At 52.9% G+C, this 15,890-nt stretch overlaps 1 protein-coding gene across 1 annotated transcript in view; it reads right to left on the bottom strand.

Moving 5' to 3' along the window:
- LOC309854683 (uncharacterized protein) overlaps positions 1-15,890 on the bottom strand; it is a 150,590-nt gene that overhangs the window by 41,118 nt on the left and 93,582 nt on the right. Inside the window, exons 39-46 of the mRNA XM_082714086.1 lie at positions 10,134-10,442; positions 9,179-9,408; positions 8,931-9,092; positions 7,916-7,993; positions 6,258-6,617; positions 4,862-5,215; positions 3,305-3,658; positions 1,295-1,426 (exon numbers count right to left, since the gene is read on the bottom strand). Coding sequence (XP_082570212.1) covers positions 1,295-1,426; positions 3,305-3,658; positions 4,862-5,215; positions 6,258-6,617; positions 7,916-7,993; positions 8,931-9,092; positions 9,179-9,408; positions 10,134-10,442 — 1,979 coding nt within the window. The remainder of the gene's footprint in view (positions 1-1,294; positions 1,427-3,304; positions 3,659-4,861; positions 5,216-6,257; positions 6,618-7,915; positions 7,994-8,930; positions 9,093-9,178; positions 9,409-10,133; positions 10,443-15,890) is intronic.

The raw sequence follows: 15,890 nt of genomic DNA, 5'->3' as shown, positions 1-15,890 counted from the left end.
CGAAGCCAGTCACAGAAAGATGCTGTGTGATTCCACCTGGAGGAGGTGCCCTGAGTAGTCAAACCCAAAGAGACAGAAAAGGGTATGGCGGTTGCCAGGGGCTGGGGTGGGGGGTGGGCAGGGAACGGGGAGTTGCTGTGTCATGGGGATAGAGTTTCCGTTGTGCAGTAGGAAGACAGTCCCAGAGACAGAGGGTGGAGAGAGCTGCACAAGAACATGGGTAGGAAGACCACTGAACGTTCAACTTAGAAATGGTTAAGATGGTCAATTTTTAAAAAAATTACATATTTATTTGTCAGAGAGACAGAGAGCACGTACAAGCAGGGGAAGCGGCAGGCAGAGGGAGAAGCAGGCTTCCCACTGAGCAGAGAGCCTGATGCAGGGCTCGATCCCAGGACCCTGAGATCATGACCCGAGCTGAAGGCAGACGTTGAACCGACGGAGCCTTCCAGGCATCCCAAGATGGTAAATTTTTTATGTATTTTACGATACAAATTTTTAAAACAAAATAAAAACAGGTGCATGACTAATTAACAAGATCTACAGTAAGAGGATGACAGCCCCCAAAAGCTAAGGGGTAGAAACACAGATGGCCTGTAATACATCTACACTGTCCAATACTATACGGCAATGAGGTACGATCGAAAACAAGGCAGGAAATCTCACAAACCTAATGGTTTTTTGGTGTGGCTCTTAAAAGATGCACTTATTTGAGGGGAGAAGGAAGAAGGGGAGGGAGAGAAAGCCTTAAGCAGACTCCACGCTGAGCGCAGAGCCTGACACGGGGCTCGAACTCACAGCCCCGAGAGAGGGACCTGAGCCGGAACCGAGAGACGGATGCTCCAACGACCGCGCCCCCCAGGTGCCCCGCGCAAACATGTTGAAGAGGAGGCAGGTGTGAAAAGGGACACGCTGCGGGCTTCTGCGGACGGACGGGACCTTCAAGAACGTGCATGGGGGTGGGGGGGCTCCTGGGTGTGCCCGGTGAGAAGAAGGGGGCCCGAGTGGGGCGTCTGGGGTTCTGGTCACATTCTGCACTTTCATTTGCTCTGTGAAAATGCCACCAGACTGAGTACTTTTCATCTCTGTCCTCTCCCTGTCATGTCTGTTACATTTCCATAAGACTTTTTTTTTTTTTTTAATTTTAAAGCAAACGAGCAAGAGAAAAGTGGAAGCCTCCACGTACGGGTCCCGAGGCTCCCATCTCGGCGCTAGGAGAGCACCCGGTGCTTCTCCTCGGGCCTCAGCACCCCTTCCCTGGTGTCCCCAGGCACCCCGACCCCCGTGATCTGACCTCGGTAGCCTTGAGGGTGAGCAGTCCTCGCAGCGAGCTGTGGTTCACGGCGACTAGCACCCGGGCGTCCACAGCCATGGAGTTCACGGCGACGGCCCCGGAGCTGTTGACTCGGCCGGGGACCCCCAGGGCCTGGAGAGGTTTTGAGACACAAAAGCAGGGCTCTCGATCAGGGGTCCTAAGACCTCCCTCTCGAACTGTTCACCCAGTGGGATGTGAACGTCTTTCTAGGACAGGGTTTGTGGCTTTGATCACGGTCCCAAAGTGCCCGAGGGCCCCCCGGCTGTGGCTCTCTCCACTGTTTAATGAGTTTCCCCCTCCTGCCTCCCTGCCCTTCCCAAATCCCCAGGGATCTGATTTTGGCCGGAGGAGAACCCAGTCTTGTGGACCAACCTGCCCAACAATCTTACAACCAGAGGAGCTGGAGAGCCCTCCTCCTCTTGCCTCTCGCCTCCGGGGGCAGACCCAGCTCTCCCACAGAGCTGCCAGCACACGCAAGAGCCCTCCAAGGCTTCCTTGCCTTAGCACGGGGCAGAGAAAGACACGTCCATTCTCCAGACCCCACCGTGCACTGGGCCGTGCTGGGCAGCGGGTGTCTGCCGTTTTAACTAATCCTGATAGCAGAGGGGTCTTCACACCTCATTTTGTGATAAAACGGAGACCCAGAAAGAAACGATGACTTGCTCAAAGCCACCCAGAGACAAGGGGGCAGAGCCACGTCTCAGTCTAATGCTTCCTGGCCTCCCAGATGGCCTTGCCAGCATGGGCTTTGCGGAGACCCACACCTGCCTGACACAGCCTCCAACCCTCTTACCCCCTCCCCCTCCCTGAAAGGCCTTCCTCCCAGGCCTCCAGGCCCTTCCTCCCTTGGGCTTCTCACCCTCCCTTGCTTGTCCTTGGTAGCTGGTACCCAGAGCCGCTCCCTGATGCCCTGCCCGGGTCCACACCCACCCCATTAACATCTCAGCCAGTCCCCCTGGCTTTCAGAGACCACAGCCAAGCTCCTGACCCCAAGAGCGGCCCCCCATAGCTTCACCTGGGCATCCAACAGCCCTGGTAAGTTTAACACGTCCAAGATGGAGCTGGGTCGGGGACGCCTCCCCAGCCCATCTCTTCCCACTGTGCTGCCCGTCACAGGCACCAGCAACCCCAGCCCTCTCAACACACGGGACACAAGCAGAGGAGACGCCCTGCTCCCCTGCCCCCTCTCTCGCACCCCCGCTCCCAAACCTCCAGCCAGTCCTCTGTCTCAGCCTCTACAAAGGATCCTGAATCTGAGCGCTCTCCCACCTCCTGTGCTTTTCATACAGCAGGAGTCAGCAAAGGAAGATGGATGGGCCACGCCCAGCCCATTACCTGCTGTGTTAAATAAAGTTTTCTTGGCACATGATCACGCCCATTTGTGTGTTTATTGTTTATACGTGTTTTGTGCTGTAACCACAGGGCTGAGTAGTTACCACAGAGGCTACACAACCTGCAAAGCTGAAGATATTACTCTCTGGCCTTTTAGACAAAGGCTTTGGTGACCCTGGCTCTAGCAAATGCTTTGCTCTCTGGCTCTGCCTCAGGACCTTTGCACTGGCCCTGCCTAGAAGGCTCTCTCCCCAGATAGCCACGTGGCTCCTCCTTCTTCTCCTTCAAGTCTCTGCTCAAATGTCGTCTTGTCTTTGGGGCCAATCTTGACTAACTTTTAAAAATTGCAGTGTGTGTCCTATTGTTCACACCCCTGTTCCCACTTCCTGCCTCCCATAGTCCTTACCACTAACTGATACAGTCTGCACTTCGCTGATGGATGCCTGGGGTTGCCTGTCTCCCCTAGGCAGGCATTTACCTCTGCTTGGTTCATGGCTGTATTTCCAGGGCACAGAGTGGGCTCAATAAGTATTTGACGAGTCCCTTCCCCTGGGGTTTAATCTCTCTTGTTTCTCCAGTGGTTGAAAAGAAGAACCCGCCCTGCCCCCTGGAGACTGTGGGGCCTACCCCCCCCCTCCATACCGAAGCACCCCTTACCTGCAGGGCCTCGCAGGAGCTCTCAGCCAGCACCCACCAGTGCAGCCCGTGGTCTAGGCGCAGCTCGCCACCGCCCTGCAGCTCACAGGCCCCCGCCTGCAGCTCCAGACCCAGCCGGTGCCCGGCCGCCCACCCAAGCTGGACGCTCAGCAAGGCCTCTGGGGGGATGGCCCGCAGCGTGGGCAGCGTGTGACTCAGCTTCACTCGGAGTGTGGCCTCCGATGGGTGCACGGCCGCCACCAAGGTCAGGGACGCGGTCTGGCCGGGCGATGCGAGGGCTCCGGACACCGCTGCTTCTCCACCTGTGGCTCGCAGGGAGCCATTGAGCTGCGTCCCTGCTGGGAGACCCAGGCCCTGGCAGACCAGAAGGGGGTCAGAGAGAGGTCCCAGGTCAGGAGAGCGAATCTGATTCTCCATCTGCCACCATCTCACCCCTCCAGTCCCCCCAGCCCCCCAATCTGTGCTTCCCTCGCCCCACGAAAGAGCAGCAGTTCCAACACACAACAAGTAACCAGTGTAGAAAGTCAGTACCCACACAGCCTCATGCTAAGTGCTCTGCAGGAATCACCTTTCTTCAGCCTGTCCCCAGCCCGGAGCTGGGCAGTCGCTGTCCCCATGTGACAGATGGGAAGACTGAGGCTCAAAGTAGGCAAAACGAATGAATGCCCAGGATACCAGGGGTTACCAGCAGAGCTCAGGTCTGTACCCAATCGGTCTTCTACAGTCTGTGCCTTTAATCTAGGTCATCCGGTAGGATCGTCACTAACCATGTAGAGCTGTTTCCATTGAAATTAAAATGAAGCAAAAGGAGGAATTCAGCTTCTCGCTTGCACTGGTGAGCTCTGTGCTTGGTAGCTACATGAGGCTAGTGGCTACTGGCCCGGGCAGCAAAGGAAGAACTTATCCATCCTCCTAGAGTGCGAGTGGGTGGGTCTCCCATGATGCTTTACGCTCTCGTGGGTGGCTCAGGGGTGTGCTGATTTAATAGTGACAGGGCATCTGTGAGTGCCCGGGGATGCGAGGGGACCAGACCCTGTCCCTACCCCCAGGAGGCTCCACTGGGAGGGGAGAGACAAGGTGACAGACAGGATGACAGTCTGTTCTGTCCGACTCAGTGTCCCCCTTTCCTGAGACTCAGGTTCTCCTCCCCCAAATCACAGGAGAATTCTCAGACCACCTCGCGGCCCAGATAAAGCCCAGGTGTGGTTTCATAACCGAGACATGCCTGTCCCCACGGTCAGCAGAGAAGAGAGCCCCTCACTGCCTTCTTGCGCTCAGACGGTCACTGAAATGGCAAATGCATAAATTGCAACTGTGTGGTCCTTCCATGGCACGGCTCTGAGTGACCCTTATCTCTCTCGGCCTCAATCTTCCCGTCTGCCAAATGGGAATATAAGACTAGAGAGGAACTGAGTGTTGGAGAGAGAATTTGGGGAAGAGTGGCAGGGGTCTTGAGAAGCGCGGAGGACAGAGCCGGCCAGGCTCAGGCTGCACACTGGCACGGGCTCTGGAGGCCTCCCCCGCCCCCCAGCTGCCTCATTGGCCCACCATACACACCTCCAGCAGCGGGCAGCCGGGCTCGGCGGCCAGTGTCCACGCGCTCTGGTTCCCATGCTGCTCCAGCACGCCCCGCAGCCGGCACGGCCCCAGCTGGAGGGCCAGGGAGCTGCGGGCGGCAGGGCGGGGCCGGACAGCCAGGCTGATGGCGCTGCTGGGGGGCAGGCCCAGGCGGCCCAGCAGGGGCAGGGAGTGGGCCAGGTGCCCGACAACAGAGGTTTGGGGCCCACAGGTGCGGGCCAGCTGCAGGAGGGCGTCTCCTCGGTCACTGTGGAGGCCTGTGGCCAGACTGACCTCACAGGGGCCCCAGCTCAGGCTGCCCTCAGCGTGCAGGGCCTGCGGGATGCCCATTGCCTGGAATATGGAGAAGTGGCTGGAGTTCAAGGCAGCTTTGGAAGCCAGTGTCGGGAAGCTGGGCATGAGCCCGGCTGGGAAGATGGTGGTGTCGCCCTACAGGCTCAACTCCACCAGCACCTCCCTCTGCAAAGTAGCTGATACCCTGGGTACCCCACGGACAGAGGTAGGCTCCGGTTCTGGGTCCCCCACTGACTCGATCTTGCTGAACCCGAACCTCAGTTTACCCATCTGGGAAATGGGGTTTGATCACAGCACCCCGAGTCCCTGGGAAATGTCAATGAGTTAATGCTTGTGACTTGCTGGCCAGAGGCAGGTATCCAGAAAACACCGGCTGCTGAAAATTCAGCACTGACATCCATGATGGTTGGCTGGAGGGCAGAGAGCCCAAGTAACTTGTCCCACTAAGGGCTGATGACATGCCCCTCACGGAGGCACGGACCCAAGATGGGAACGAGAGGGGAGTGATGGGGTTAATTCCACTCCGGTCTCCCAGACCCCGGGACCAGGGACACAAGCAGCCCCTTCCTAGCGGGGGGGGGGGGGGTGAGGATTTGAGGAGCACATCTGAGAAGGCTCAGAGAGTACTCAGCACACAGTGCTCACAAAAATCAGCACGCACTTCTCAATATTCTCATGAGTGCTCCCAGACCCTGTATCCTAGGGGCAGGATGAGCGAGATGAAGAGAAAAGAATCAACTTGATAAAAAAAATTTAAAAAAATAAAAAATAAATAAAAACAATTAAAAAAATAATAAAAAAAATAAAATAAAATAAAATAAAGAATAAACTTGAGCCCCAGAACGGAAGCCAACCAGGGAGGCCCCTTTGTGAGGGAGAATATTCACGTCGGGGTTCCATTTTTGGCTCAAAGTTTTGTGCTCAATGCTTCCCCCCAAATCAGGGGATAACAGCAAGACAACAGGAGTTTTTCATGCTGAGAGCAGAGCTGGGTATACAGTAGGAAGTTAATAATATAGAGGGGGGCAGGGGTCTGGCCAGGCCTCTGCACTGTGGGGTGCGGGGTGGGGAGGGGGCTTACCTCCAGCAGAGGACAGCGGTTCACCAGGGACAGGGTCCAGTTGGTGTGAGTGATGTTGGCCTCAGGAGCGACATCCCCACGCACGGTCAGGGCACACTGGCCAAGGGCCACCTCCAGCCCGGCCCTGGGAGGATCGTGTCCCCCTAGAGACACCTGGATGTGGTTGTCGGGGGCAACCCCCAGAGCCTGAAGGGGAGGCCATGTGTGCAGGAGGCTGGCGTCCAGGTGTGTGTGGCGGTGGCCACAGGCTGTGTGGACGTGGGTCCGGGCGAATGTGTCCCCTGAAGTCACCTGGGCCTCCAGCCTAGCCGTGCAGGCGCCGATCAGGAGGGAACCATTCAAGGACAACACGGCCAGATTCTGCCCCCAAGAAAGGCAAGGTGAGGCTGAGCAGGTGTCCCCAGAACACCCCACCAAGCGGTGGTGCGCCTCTGTCTGGCCCAGGTGGTCAAGGGAAGCCCCGACCCCTGGGCCACCCACATACCCAGGGAACCAGCTCTAGTCCTGACAAGTGCTTCTCCCTGAAGAGCAGGAAACGGCCACTCTGGGAGTCATGAAGAAGTTCGGCCCCTCAGAGCATTTTGGGTCCCCGATGTCCCCTCCCTGTAGGCCTGTCTCTGGGTCGCCCCACCCTGAGCGTCCTGGTCCCATTTCTGTGACAGAGTCTCAAGTCACTCAGCCTTGTTCATGTGGCTTGTCGGAGACATGTCCTTTCTTCATGCCCCCCAGAGGAAGTCCCCGCTTCTCGGGCTGGAGGGGGGGGGGTCATGTATTCTCAGGACCTGGGGGCCCAGCCTGCACCCCCATCACAGAACCCGGAGCAGCTCGCAGCCCCTTCCCCTGGGGCTGGGACAGCAGCACCAACGCGGGAGCGAACACACACTATCGGTGCCACCGCAGCTAAACGGAGGCCACATGCATGGGTGGGGGGCACACGGCTGGGGGGCCCAGACCACAGGCTCTCCTGCCTCTCCCTCCTACTCTAGAACTGGCGAATGCCTTGATTTCTAGCCCTTTCCTGGAATTCCAGAGCACAGCTACCTGAAGGAAGGGCTATCCACTCACCGCTCCTGTTCCAACCCCCTTCCCCAGTCACTCTTTCTAGCAACCAAGCCCCCGCCCACAAAACCCCTGACTGGGTGCCAGGCGCACAGCTCCCCCATTCCACGTGCCCTGGCTCTTCAGTTTCATGGACGAAAGGCAGCCCCTCTGTCCAGCCTGTTAAAAACCCTTTCAGTCCTGACCCCCTATTCTCTTAGTTAACTCTCCCACCATTGAGGCCCCAGTGTGACCCTGGGAAAGCGACCCAGCTCCTGCGAGGCGGGGGGGGGATGCCAGCACACAGCCAGGCCAGGACGGCGAGCCGCAGGGGCAGAATACCTCTGTCCTCCACCCCCCGCAGTCCTCTGGGCTACGTCCCCCTCCGCTGCCATCAAGCCACAGAGCTCCGCCAGGCCAGGCCTGCAACCAGCTGCCCACTCAGGTGCCTACAGAGCAGCACTGACAAGGTCTGCAGGAAGCCCTGTGGTTGCCCCAGTGTCTAGTTCACCCCAGGTCCAGGAGCCACGGGACCTGCCAGAGCTCAGGGAGCTCAGCCCGCCACGATCTGCCTGTGACAGAGAGGACCCACTGCCCACCTATGAGAGGGACCCACGTACCTCGAGAGGCTGCCCCACGAAGTCCCCCTTGCAGAGCCATGAGAGCTGGGTGGGCGAGGCGTCTCCGCTGCAGTTGACCTGCGGAGAGCAGAGGGGTTAGGAGGCCACGCTGACTGCCACCACTGGGAATATGGGGACAGGAGGCCTCCACCCCCAACCTAGAGCCCAGACGGAGCACAGACCTCCAGCTCCACCCCATCTCCCTTTGTGGAAGCCTCCCTGGGAACAGCCCCCAAGGAGAAGTCCAGAAACCCCAGTGCTACCCCACAGCATCGTCATTAAACTGAAGGAACCGGAGCTCATGTGCTCAGGGGCCTGTGTGTGCCACGCTCTAACTGGTTCTGGGAACCAGCAGCAGTCGCGTTTTTCGGATTAGGACACTGAGGCCCAGAGAGAGCAAGCAGCTTGCCCAAAGTCACGCAGAAGGTAAGCCAGGAGGTAGCGGGGCTGCAGGGAGCCCCACTGCACCCCTCGCGCCCGAATCCGCTCGCCCCGCCTCCCACACACCGCGGCGGGTCCGGCCACCCCCGCGCCAGCAAGCAGGAGGCTTCCTGCTTTTCGTTCTGGACAATAATGCCGAAGTCAGCTGGGCGTGCGGTTCCCTCGGCAGTGATGGACTTTCCTCCAACAGAAGTACCCAGAGGACTAGCCGCCGGCCAGGGTGCGGGCAGTTTTAACTTTGCTAGATGGGGCTGGGGGTTAGGGCGGGCAGGACAGGTGGGCAAGAGGACGAGTGGACGAGTGGACGAAAGAAAGAAAGAAAGAAAGAGATACAGGCACGGTGGGGAGGATGGAAGGGAGAATGGGAAGTTGGGAGGGAAGACGGGGGGGTGGGGGGTTAGGGGAGGGGCCAGGCTGGGTGGGAGGGGCCAGGCTGGGTGGGAGCGGCTGGACAGGGATGGGCAGGACCCCGGGAGGGTCTCGGGTGGTGGCAGGAGCTGGTGGGTAAGGTGACCTCCGAAGTTGTAGAGACAGGAGACAGTTCTGGTGTGCCCACTCGGGGCGGGTCACTCACCCAAAGCCGCGCGGGCACGGTGCCCAGCAGTACAGAGAGGCCCTGGTGCAGCCCCAGGGCTAGCCTGTGGTGGCCACGCTGTCGCCTTGTCTCCAGGACCACACGGAGCTGCTCACCGTCCACGCTCGCCATCAGCCCAGCCACCATGCGGGGTCCCATGCTCTGGGCAGAAGCAAAGCTGTGGGTGTCCCTGGGACCCGCTACCTCCCCAACCCCGGCCGGCACCCAGCCCCCAGCCCCCAACCCACCTGGAAGTGGCCTTGGCCGTCCATGGAGAAGGGGAGGCCCCAGCGCCTGAGGCCAGGCACCGAGTGGGCCAGGCTGGTGTGGAGCCGGCTGCCTGGGGCTCCAGGGGCTGGGCCATCCAGGCCGAGGGCAGCATCCAGCTGACCCCATGCACTCCGCAGTGCCAGGCTTGCCGACAGGTTGGAAGCCCCATGGGTGTGTGACAGGAGCATCTCTGCCTCCGAGGGGAGTCCTGGAGGGGCGAAAGGAACCACAGAGATGGCTGAGCCCAGTCTACACTATGCAGGACAGGGTCTTGAGGCAAACTCTGGCCTCCCAGGTCCCACTTCCCCTAATATACCTGAAGGAAGCATATAAAGCGTCAGCATTAAACCATGTCTGATCCTCAGAAGAGATGCCACACTCAGCAAGTGAGAGGTCGGGTGTCCCCTTCCCATTTCTAACCCTCCAGGGACACAAACTAGTTTTCAGGGAGTAGGAGGTGAATGGGGGGCTCTGACCCACTCTCCCCTAGCTGCTGCACCCTTGGGTCACCCCCCCAGGCCTTCCTTAAGTCCCCAAGGAGCTAGAGCTGGGGGTGTCCTATTTCCTAACTGTGGTGCAGGAGCATATCCTAGAGCCCAGAGAGACCAGCTTCTAAGACTGAGAAGCCGGGGGTGGGGGTATGGTGGGGGGTCGTGGGGGAGGGGCCGGCAGCAGGGGCTCTCTGCCACCAGGCTGGGAAGTGTGTCAATACTCAGCAAATGCTGCTGTCCCTGCCTTGTGTGTTCTGAATGAGTCACAAACACCCCAAGGAAGATGAGGAAGACGGAAGCCCTGGGAGATGCTGGCTGGGGAAGGCAACACAGCTGGAAGGTGGTTTGGGGTCTGGGGGTTCCTTTCTCTCCCCTCCCCCTTGGCCTCAGGCACTGGGAGCCCCTGGGGAGGAAGACATGTGGCCCCATCCACCCCTCCTACCTGCCTCACTCAAGGTGCTGATGTTGTGACTCAGGCTCCCCGAGAGCTGGCCGCGCCCGGGGCCCCAGGCGCAGACCCCACCCAGAGCCAGGCTGGCCTCATCGGCTCGGAGGCGGGCCTGGCCCCCAAGGCTCCCCGTCTGGGCCTGCAGACGCCCTCTCAGCCAGAGCTCTCTTGGCAAGACCTGGCTGCTGTTCTGGGTGAGGATGCCCGTCACGGTGTGTGTGCTGGTGCTGTTCCCTGCCGTCTCATGCTTGTCCCGCAGGAGGAAGCCCAGCACGGCTGAGTCAGCAGTGACCCTGACGGTACCTGCAGAGGAGGGCAGAGAATTTGTACAGAGCAAAGGGTCAGCCCAGGAGACTGGGCTGCTCTGGGCAGGAGGATCCTGGGGTAAGAAGCTCCTAGATCTGTGATGTCCTTCTGACTCTTGTCCTGGGGGAGGAGCCCATCTGGGAAACGGACCAAATTACACCAGCTCCCTCCCAGGATGCTCTGAGGACCGAGCAAGCTAATTCACAAAGAAAAAGACTTTGCGGGGGGCCGGTGGAAAAAGCAGCATGCCTGCCAGGGGATGCCAGTTCATACCAGTGCTCCATTCCCACTCAAGAGACTCATGGGCCATATTGATAGAAGGGCCCATTATACAGACAACAAAACTGAGACCCAGGAAGACTTGAGGGATTCAACCCGGAACTCCAGGGACAGAAAAGGTCTCATCCTTTCCTGGAGGTCTCATCCACCCAGAGAAGAAGATTCCACACTTTTGGGCAAGTCCATGTCCATATATAACTCATGCAATAGGGAAATGCTTGCTGTTATCAGAACCATTTGCCTCTCCTGCCCCCCCAGGTTCTCTCGAAGCCTCGGTGTGGTCCAAGTGCCCTTTTACCTCCCCCTCCTATCACTCAAGGTTGGACTCATGGCCCTTCTGTACCCCTGGGCTGCTTTAACCCCCCCTTGTTCTGTGCTTTCAGACACAGAAAGCACACAAGTCTCAATCACAGAGTACACACCACTTTCTGCAAAGATAGAGTCTCTTGCAGAATCCTGTGACCATCTTTTTCCAAATTCCTTACGTCATAGGGCCCTACGTCACCATATCCTAGAAGGTATTAATAGCCAGTTAATCATGGGTAACCAGACTAAGATTTCACTAGACTGTTAAGAAGTGAAAGCGAAATGTGGTTGATGGGACAGCATGGAGTCCAGGAACAGACACGCACACACGGTTGACTGGTATCTGACGAAGGCACAAAGATAATTCCGCAGAGGGAGCAAGGTCTTTGTAACGAATGTGCTGAAAGACTGAAAATCTGCAAGCAAAAAAACGACCTTGACCTTGACCTGATCAAACACCCAAATTAATTCAGAATCAACCACAAGCCCAAATTTAAAAACCCCAAACCATAAAACTTCTAAGATGGGCCTCAGGTTTAGTAAATAGAGATGTCTTATATGACAGCCCAAGCATTATTCATTTAAAAAAAAAATCAGTTGGACTTGATCAAAATTTAAAGCTTCTGCTGTTCAAAAGACCCCCGTGAAAGACTATAAAGCCACAGCTTGGGAGAAGATATTTTGAAAACACACATCTTACGCAGGACTTGTGTAAGTAATTCCCAAATTCCGTTTGGGAATTCAAGAAAATGACTCAATTTTTTAAATGGGCACCTGACTCGTGAAAACTTAAAAGTAGCCCATAAGCCTCTGAAAAGATGCTTAACATAATTAGTCCCGAGGAAAACACAAATTTAAACCAAAAGGAGATTCAATGATAAATCACAAGTGAAAACCCCAACACTAAAAGTTGACAACACCAATGGCCAGCAAAGGTGCAACAAGGATTCTCACTACGCTGGTGAGAATGTGACATGGGACAGCCACTCTGGAAAAATTCTGGTAGTTTCCTATAGATTTCAACACATATTTGCTGTACAATCCTACAATCCTGCTTCTAGGTATTTACTCAAGAGCAAAGAAACCATACGATCCCACAAAACCCTGTAGGCCAATCATTACGACAACTTCATTCGTAACTGGAAAACACTGGAAACAAGCCAAACATCCTTCCACTGTGATAACCAAAGCACGGAGTACTACTCAGCAATGAAAAGGATACCCGATAGATATGGGCCGCAGCTTAGATGCATTGCAGCCACATTATTGGGCAAAAGATACCATACTCCGAAGTTTACATACTCTATGTTCCCACAGATGTCACATTACAGAAAGACCAAAACTGTGGGGATGGACAGCATCTCAGTGGTTGCCAGGGATGGGGGTGGGAGAAAGATGGACTACAATGGGTGACAGGAAGGTATTCTGGGGGAAGATGGGACCATTCCGTATCAAGACCGTGTTGGTAGCTACACAGCTCTAAGAGGTTATCAAAATGTAAAGGGCTTTTTCCTGTATGGAAATTACACTCCAAGAAACTATAACTTGGTAACTGACTTCAAAAATGAAATGTGGGCGCCTGGGTGGCTCAGTGGGTTAGGCCGCTGCCTTCGGCTCGGGTCACGATCTCAGGGTCCTGGGATCAAGTCCCGCATCGGGCTCTCTGCTCAGCAGGGAGCCTGCTTCCTCCTCGCTCTCTCTGCCTGCCTCTCTGCCTACTTGTAATCTCTCTCTGTCAAATAAATAAATAAATCTTTAAAAAAAAAAATGAAATGTAAGGTGTTCAGTGTCGAAGGATGAAAGAGAGACCATCAGTGTAACACAAAGTAAACTGGACAAGAAGAGTTCTCTGTGACCTTTTTTCACTCGATTGCATTTAAATTTTTTCAAACCTTCGTTATTTTATGATGAAATTTGATTTTGGCACGTTTTCGCCAAACTGGGATTTGGAGGGTTTGTGTTAATCTTGCTACCAGGCCAGAGAAGGGCATTCACCTCTTCGGCAAAAGCAGAGTCTTCAGGTCCTGAAACACTGGGCCCTGGACAGATGTCTAGCTAGGTTGCTAGGGTCAAGGATGCTTGAGCAAAGGGTCCCTTTTTGTGGAATCCTGGCTTCGGGAACACTGTTAATGTTTCACATAATCAGAAAACAAATGCAGGAAATCAGTAAGGATAAGGGAAAACCTAAAAAATGGAATACAAACAGAAACCAGTGAACCCGACTGCCTTTCAAATGATTAACAGAATCACATGGTGTGTGTAGGGGATTAACCCTAACGAACTTGTGAACACAGTGTTTGGATTTATGCCTTCAACGACTGCCCGGAGGGATCTCAACCACATTATGTTCAGGCCAAAGACGGAAAGAACTCTAATCAAATGCTGAATTCTAGTTAATAAAGCTTACTTTCACAGAGGTATAGGTTAGGAACTCTGAAACTTACTTCCTATGTATCCTTAGGCTGAACCAGTAAGTAAATACATTGTGGATGATTGGAGTCAGGTTTCTTTTTGTTGGAGAAGGAAATGAAAATACAAAAATGGAAAACAATGAGAATGACTTTTTTGAGGATAGACTGAAATTGAGGACATCGGTGTGAACTAATGGTTTTAAACCTAACTATCTGTAGACAGATATAGAAATGTGTATGTGTGAGAGAGAGAATGTGTGTATATATTTCTTTTTTCTAGATCAATCCATTGAGAAGGCCCAGGACTAATAGTCCAGTAACAATAAACATAGCTAGCACCCAGATCTTACTTTCTACCTACTATTTTGCATTTGAAAAAAAATATATATGGGAAAACAGAAAAAAAGAGTAAAATAGATATGAATCCAATTAATCTATAATTACATTAAACATCAATCAACTAACTAGTATAATTAAAAGGCAGAGATTGTCACACTAGTCATAAAAGCAAAATCCAACTATATATGGTCTACAAGAAATTTACCTTAACTATAAGGAAACAGCTAGAAAAAACATATGTTTAAAGAAAAAACATATACAATGTAAGTGCCAATAAAAAAGCAAGAGCAGGTACATTAGGCATATTTCACAATAAATGGGTTGATTCATCAAAAAAGTATAACAATCATAAATGGTCATATACCTATTTCCAACATGTCAATACACTTGGAGCAGAAATGGACAGAATCAAAGGAAGAAACGGTGGAATCCATAATCACAGTTGGAGAGGTTAACACTCTTCTCTCATTAATGGACAAAATAACAAGACAAAAAGAAAATCAGTAAGGATATATATCAGAACAGCACAACCAAGCACGTTGACCTAACTGAAATTTACAGAACATTACACCCAACAACAGCAGAACACAAATTCTTTGTCAGTGCAGAAAATATGTTCACAAGATAGATTATATACTAGCTTGTAAAACAAATCACAACAAATTTTAAAAACCTGACCCTCTGGCCACAATGGAAATAAATATCAAGAAGCTACCCAGAAAATTTTCAAATATTTGGAAATTAAGCAGCATGATTCCAAATAACTGGTGGGTCAAAGAAAAAAATCACAAAAGATATCCAAAATTATTTCAAAATAAATAATAATGGAAATAAGACAACATCAAAATTCATGAGAAGCAGCTCACAGAATAGTGGGAGCCAAACATACAGTTTTACATGCTTATATTGGGAAAGAAAAAAGATCTAAAAATCAACCACTTGAAGGTCTACCTTAATAAACTAGAGTAAATCCAAATTAAGGTTAAGGAAGGAAATAAGAGATAAGGGCTAGAATCAAAGATACGAAAGAGACAACTAGAGAGAAACAAAACTAATTGTTGATTGACAAGATTAATGAAACTGATGAGATCCTAATTAGCCCAAAGGAACAGAGAGAAGCACAAAGTAACAACTATCAAGGAGAGCATGGACAGCACTATAGATCCCACATACGTTGAAAGGATAATAATAGATACAATGAACAACTTTATGCCAATAAATTGACAACTTAGTTGAAGCAGACAAATTCCTTGAAATATATAACTTAAGAACTGACACATGATGAAATAAAAAACCTCAATAGCTTTATATCCCTGCATGTCCCAAAAAATATTTCCACAAAGAACACTTGGGGTGACTTTGTGGGTAGAGTCTATCAGATCCTTTAAGGAGCGTAAACACCAACCTTACACAAACTCTTTTGGAAAATAAAAGAGAAGGAAATATTCTTCAACCCATTCTATGAGATCAGAATATGAAGGAAAAAATAAAAACAGGGGAGAGACCCGGCAGGCACTATGTTGATCAAGTGATCAAAGCTAATGTTACCAGTAGTGGAACATACTGGTGTCAGGTATCTCTGGATATGAAGATATGATGACTCATCACTACTCTCACCTCCTTGAAAGTAGTCATGAGGAAGCGTAAGACCAACCCCCAAATAAGGGATGGTCTACAAAATGACTGTCCTGTACCCTTTGAAAATGTAAATATCACAAAAGGGAAAGAAATACTCTCAATTTTCTGATTTTGATACCTGCACTGTGGAATGTAGGAGGCTATCTTTATTTTTTTTAAATTTCATTTATTTATTTGACAGAGACAGAGAAAGAGCACAAGCAAGAGGAGTAGCAGAGAGAGAGGGAGAAGCAGGCTCCCCGCTGAGCAGAGAGCCCAATGCAGGGCTCGATCCCAGGACCCTGAGATTATGACCTGAGCCTAAGGCAGAGGTTTAACCCACTGAGCCACCTTTTTAGGTAGGCCCCAAACCCCAGTGCAGAGGTCAATGCGGGGCCCAAACTCACACCCCTGAGATGGAAACCTGAGCTGAAATCAAGAGGTGGACACTATCTGACTGAGTCACCCATGCACCCAGAGAGCATCTTTGTTT

The sequence above is a fragment of the Mustela nivalis genome, assembly GCF_964662115.1.
Source record: "Mustela nivalis genome assembly, chromosome: 19".
NCBI classification, from domain to species: domain Eukaryota; kingdom Metazoa; phylum Chordata; class Mammalia; order Carnivora; family Mustelidae; genus Mustela; species Mustela nivalis.
This window is presented reverse-complemented; position numbering and strand designations above follow the sequence as displayed.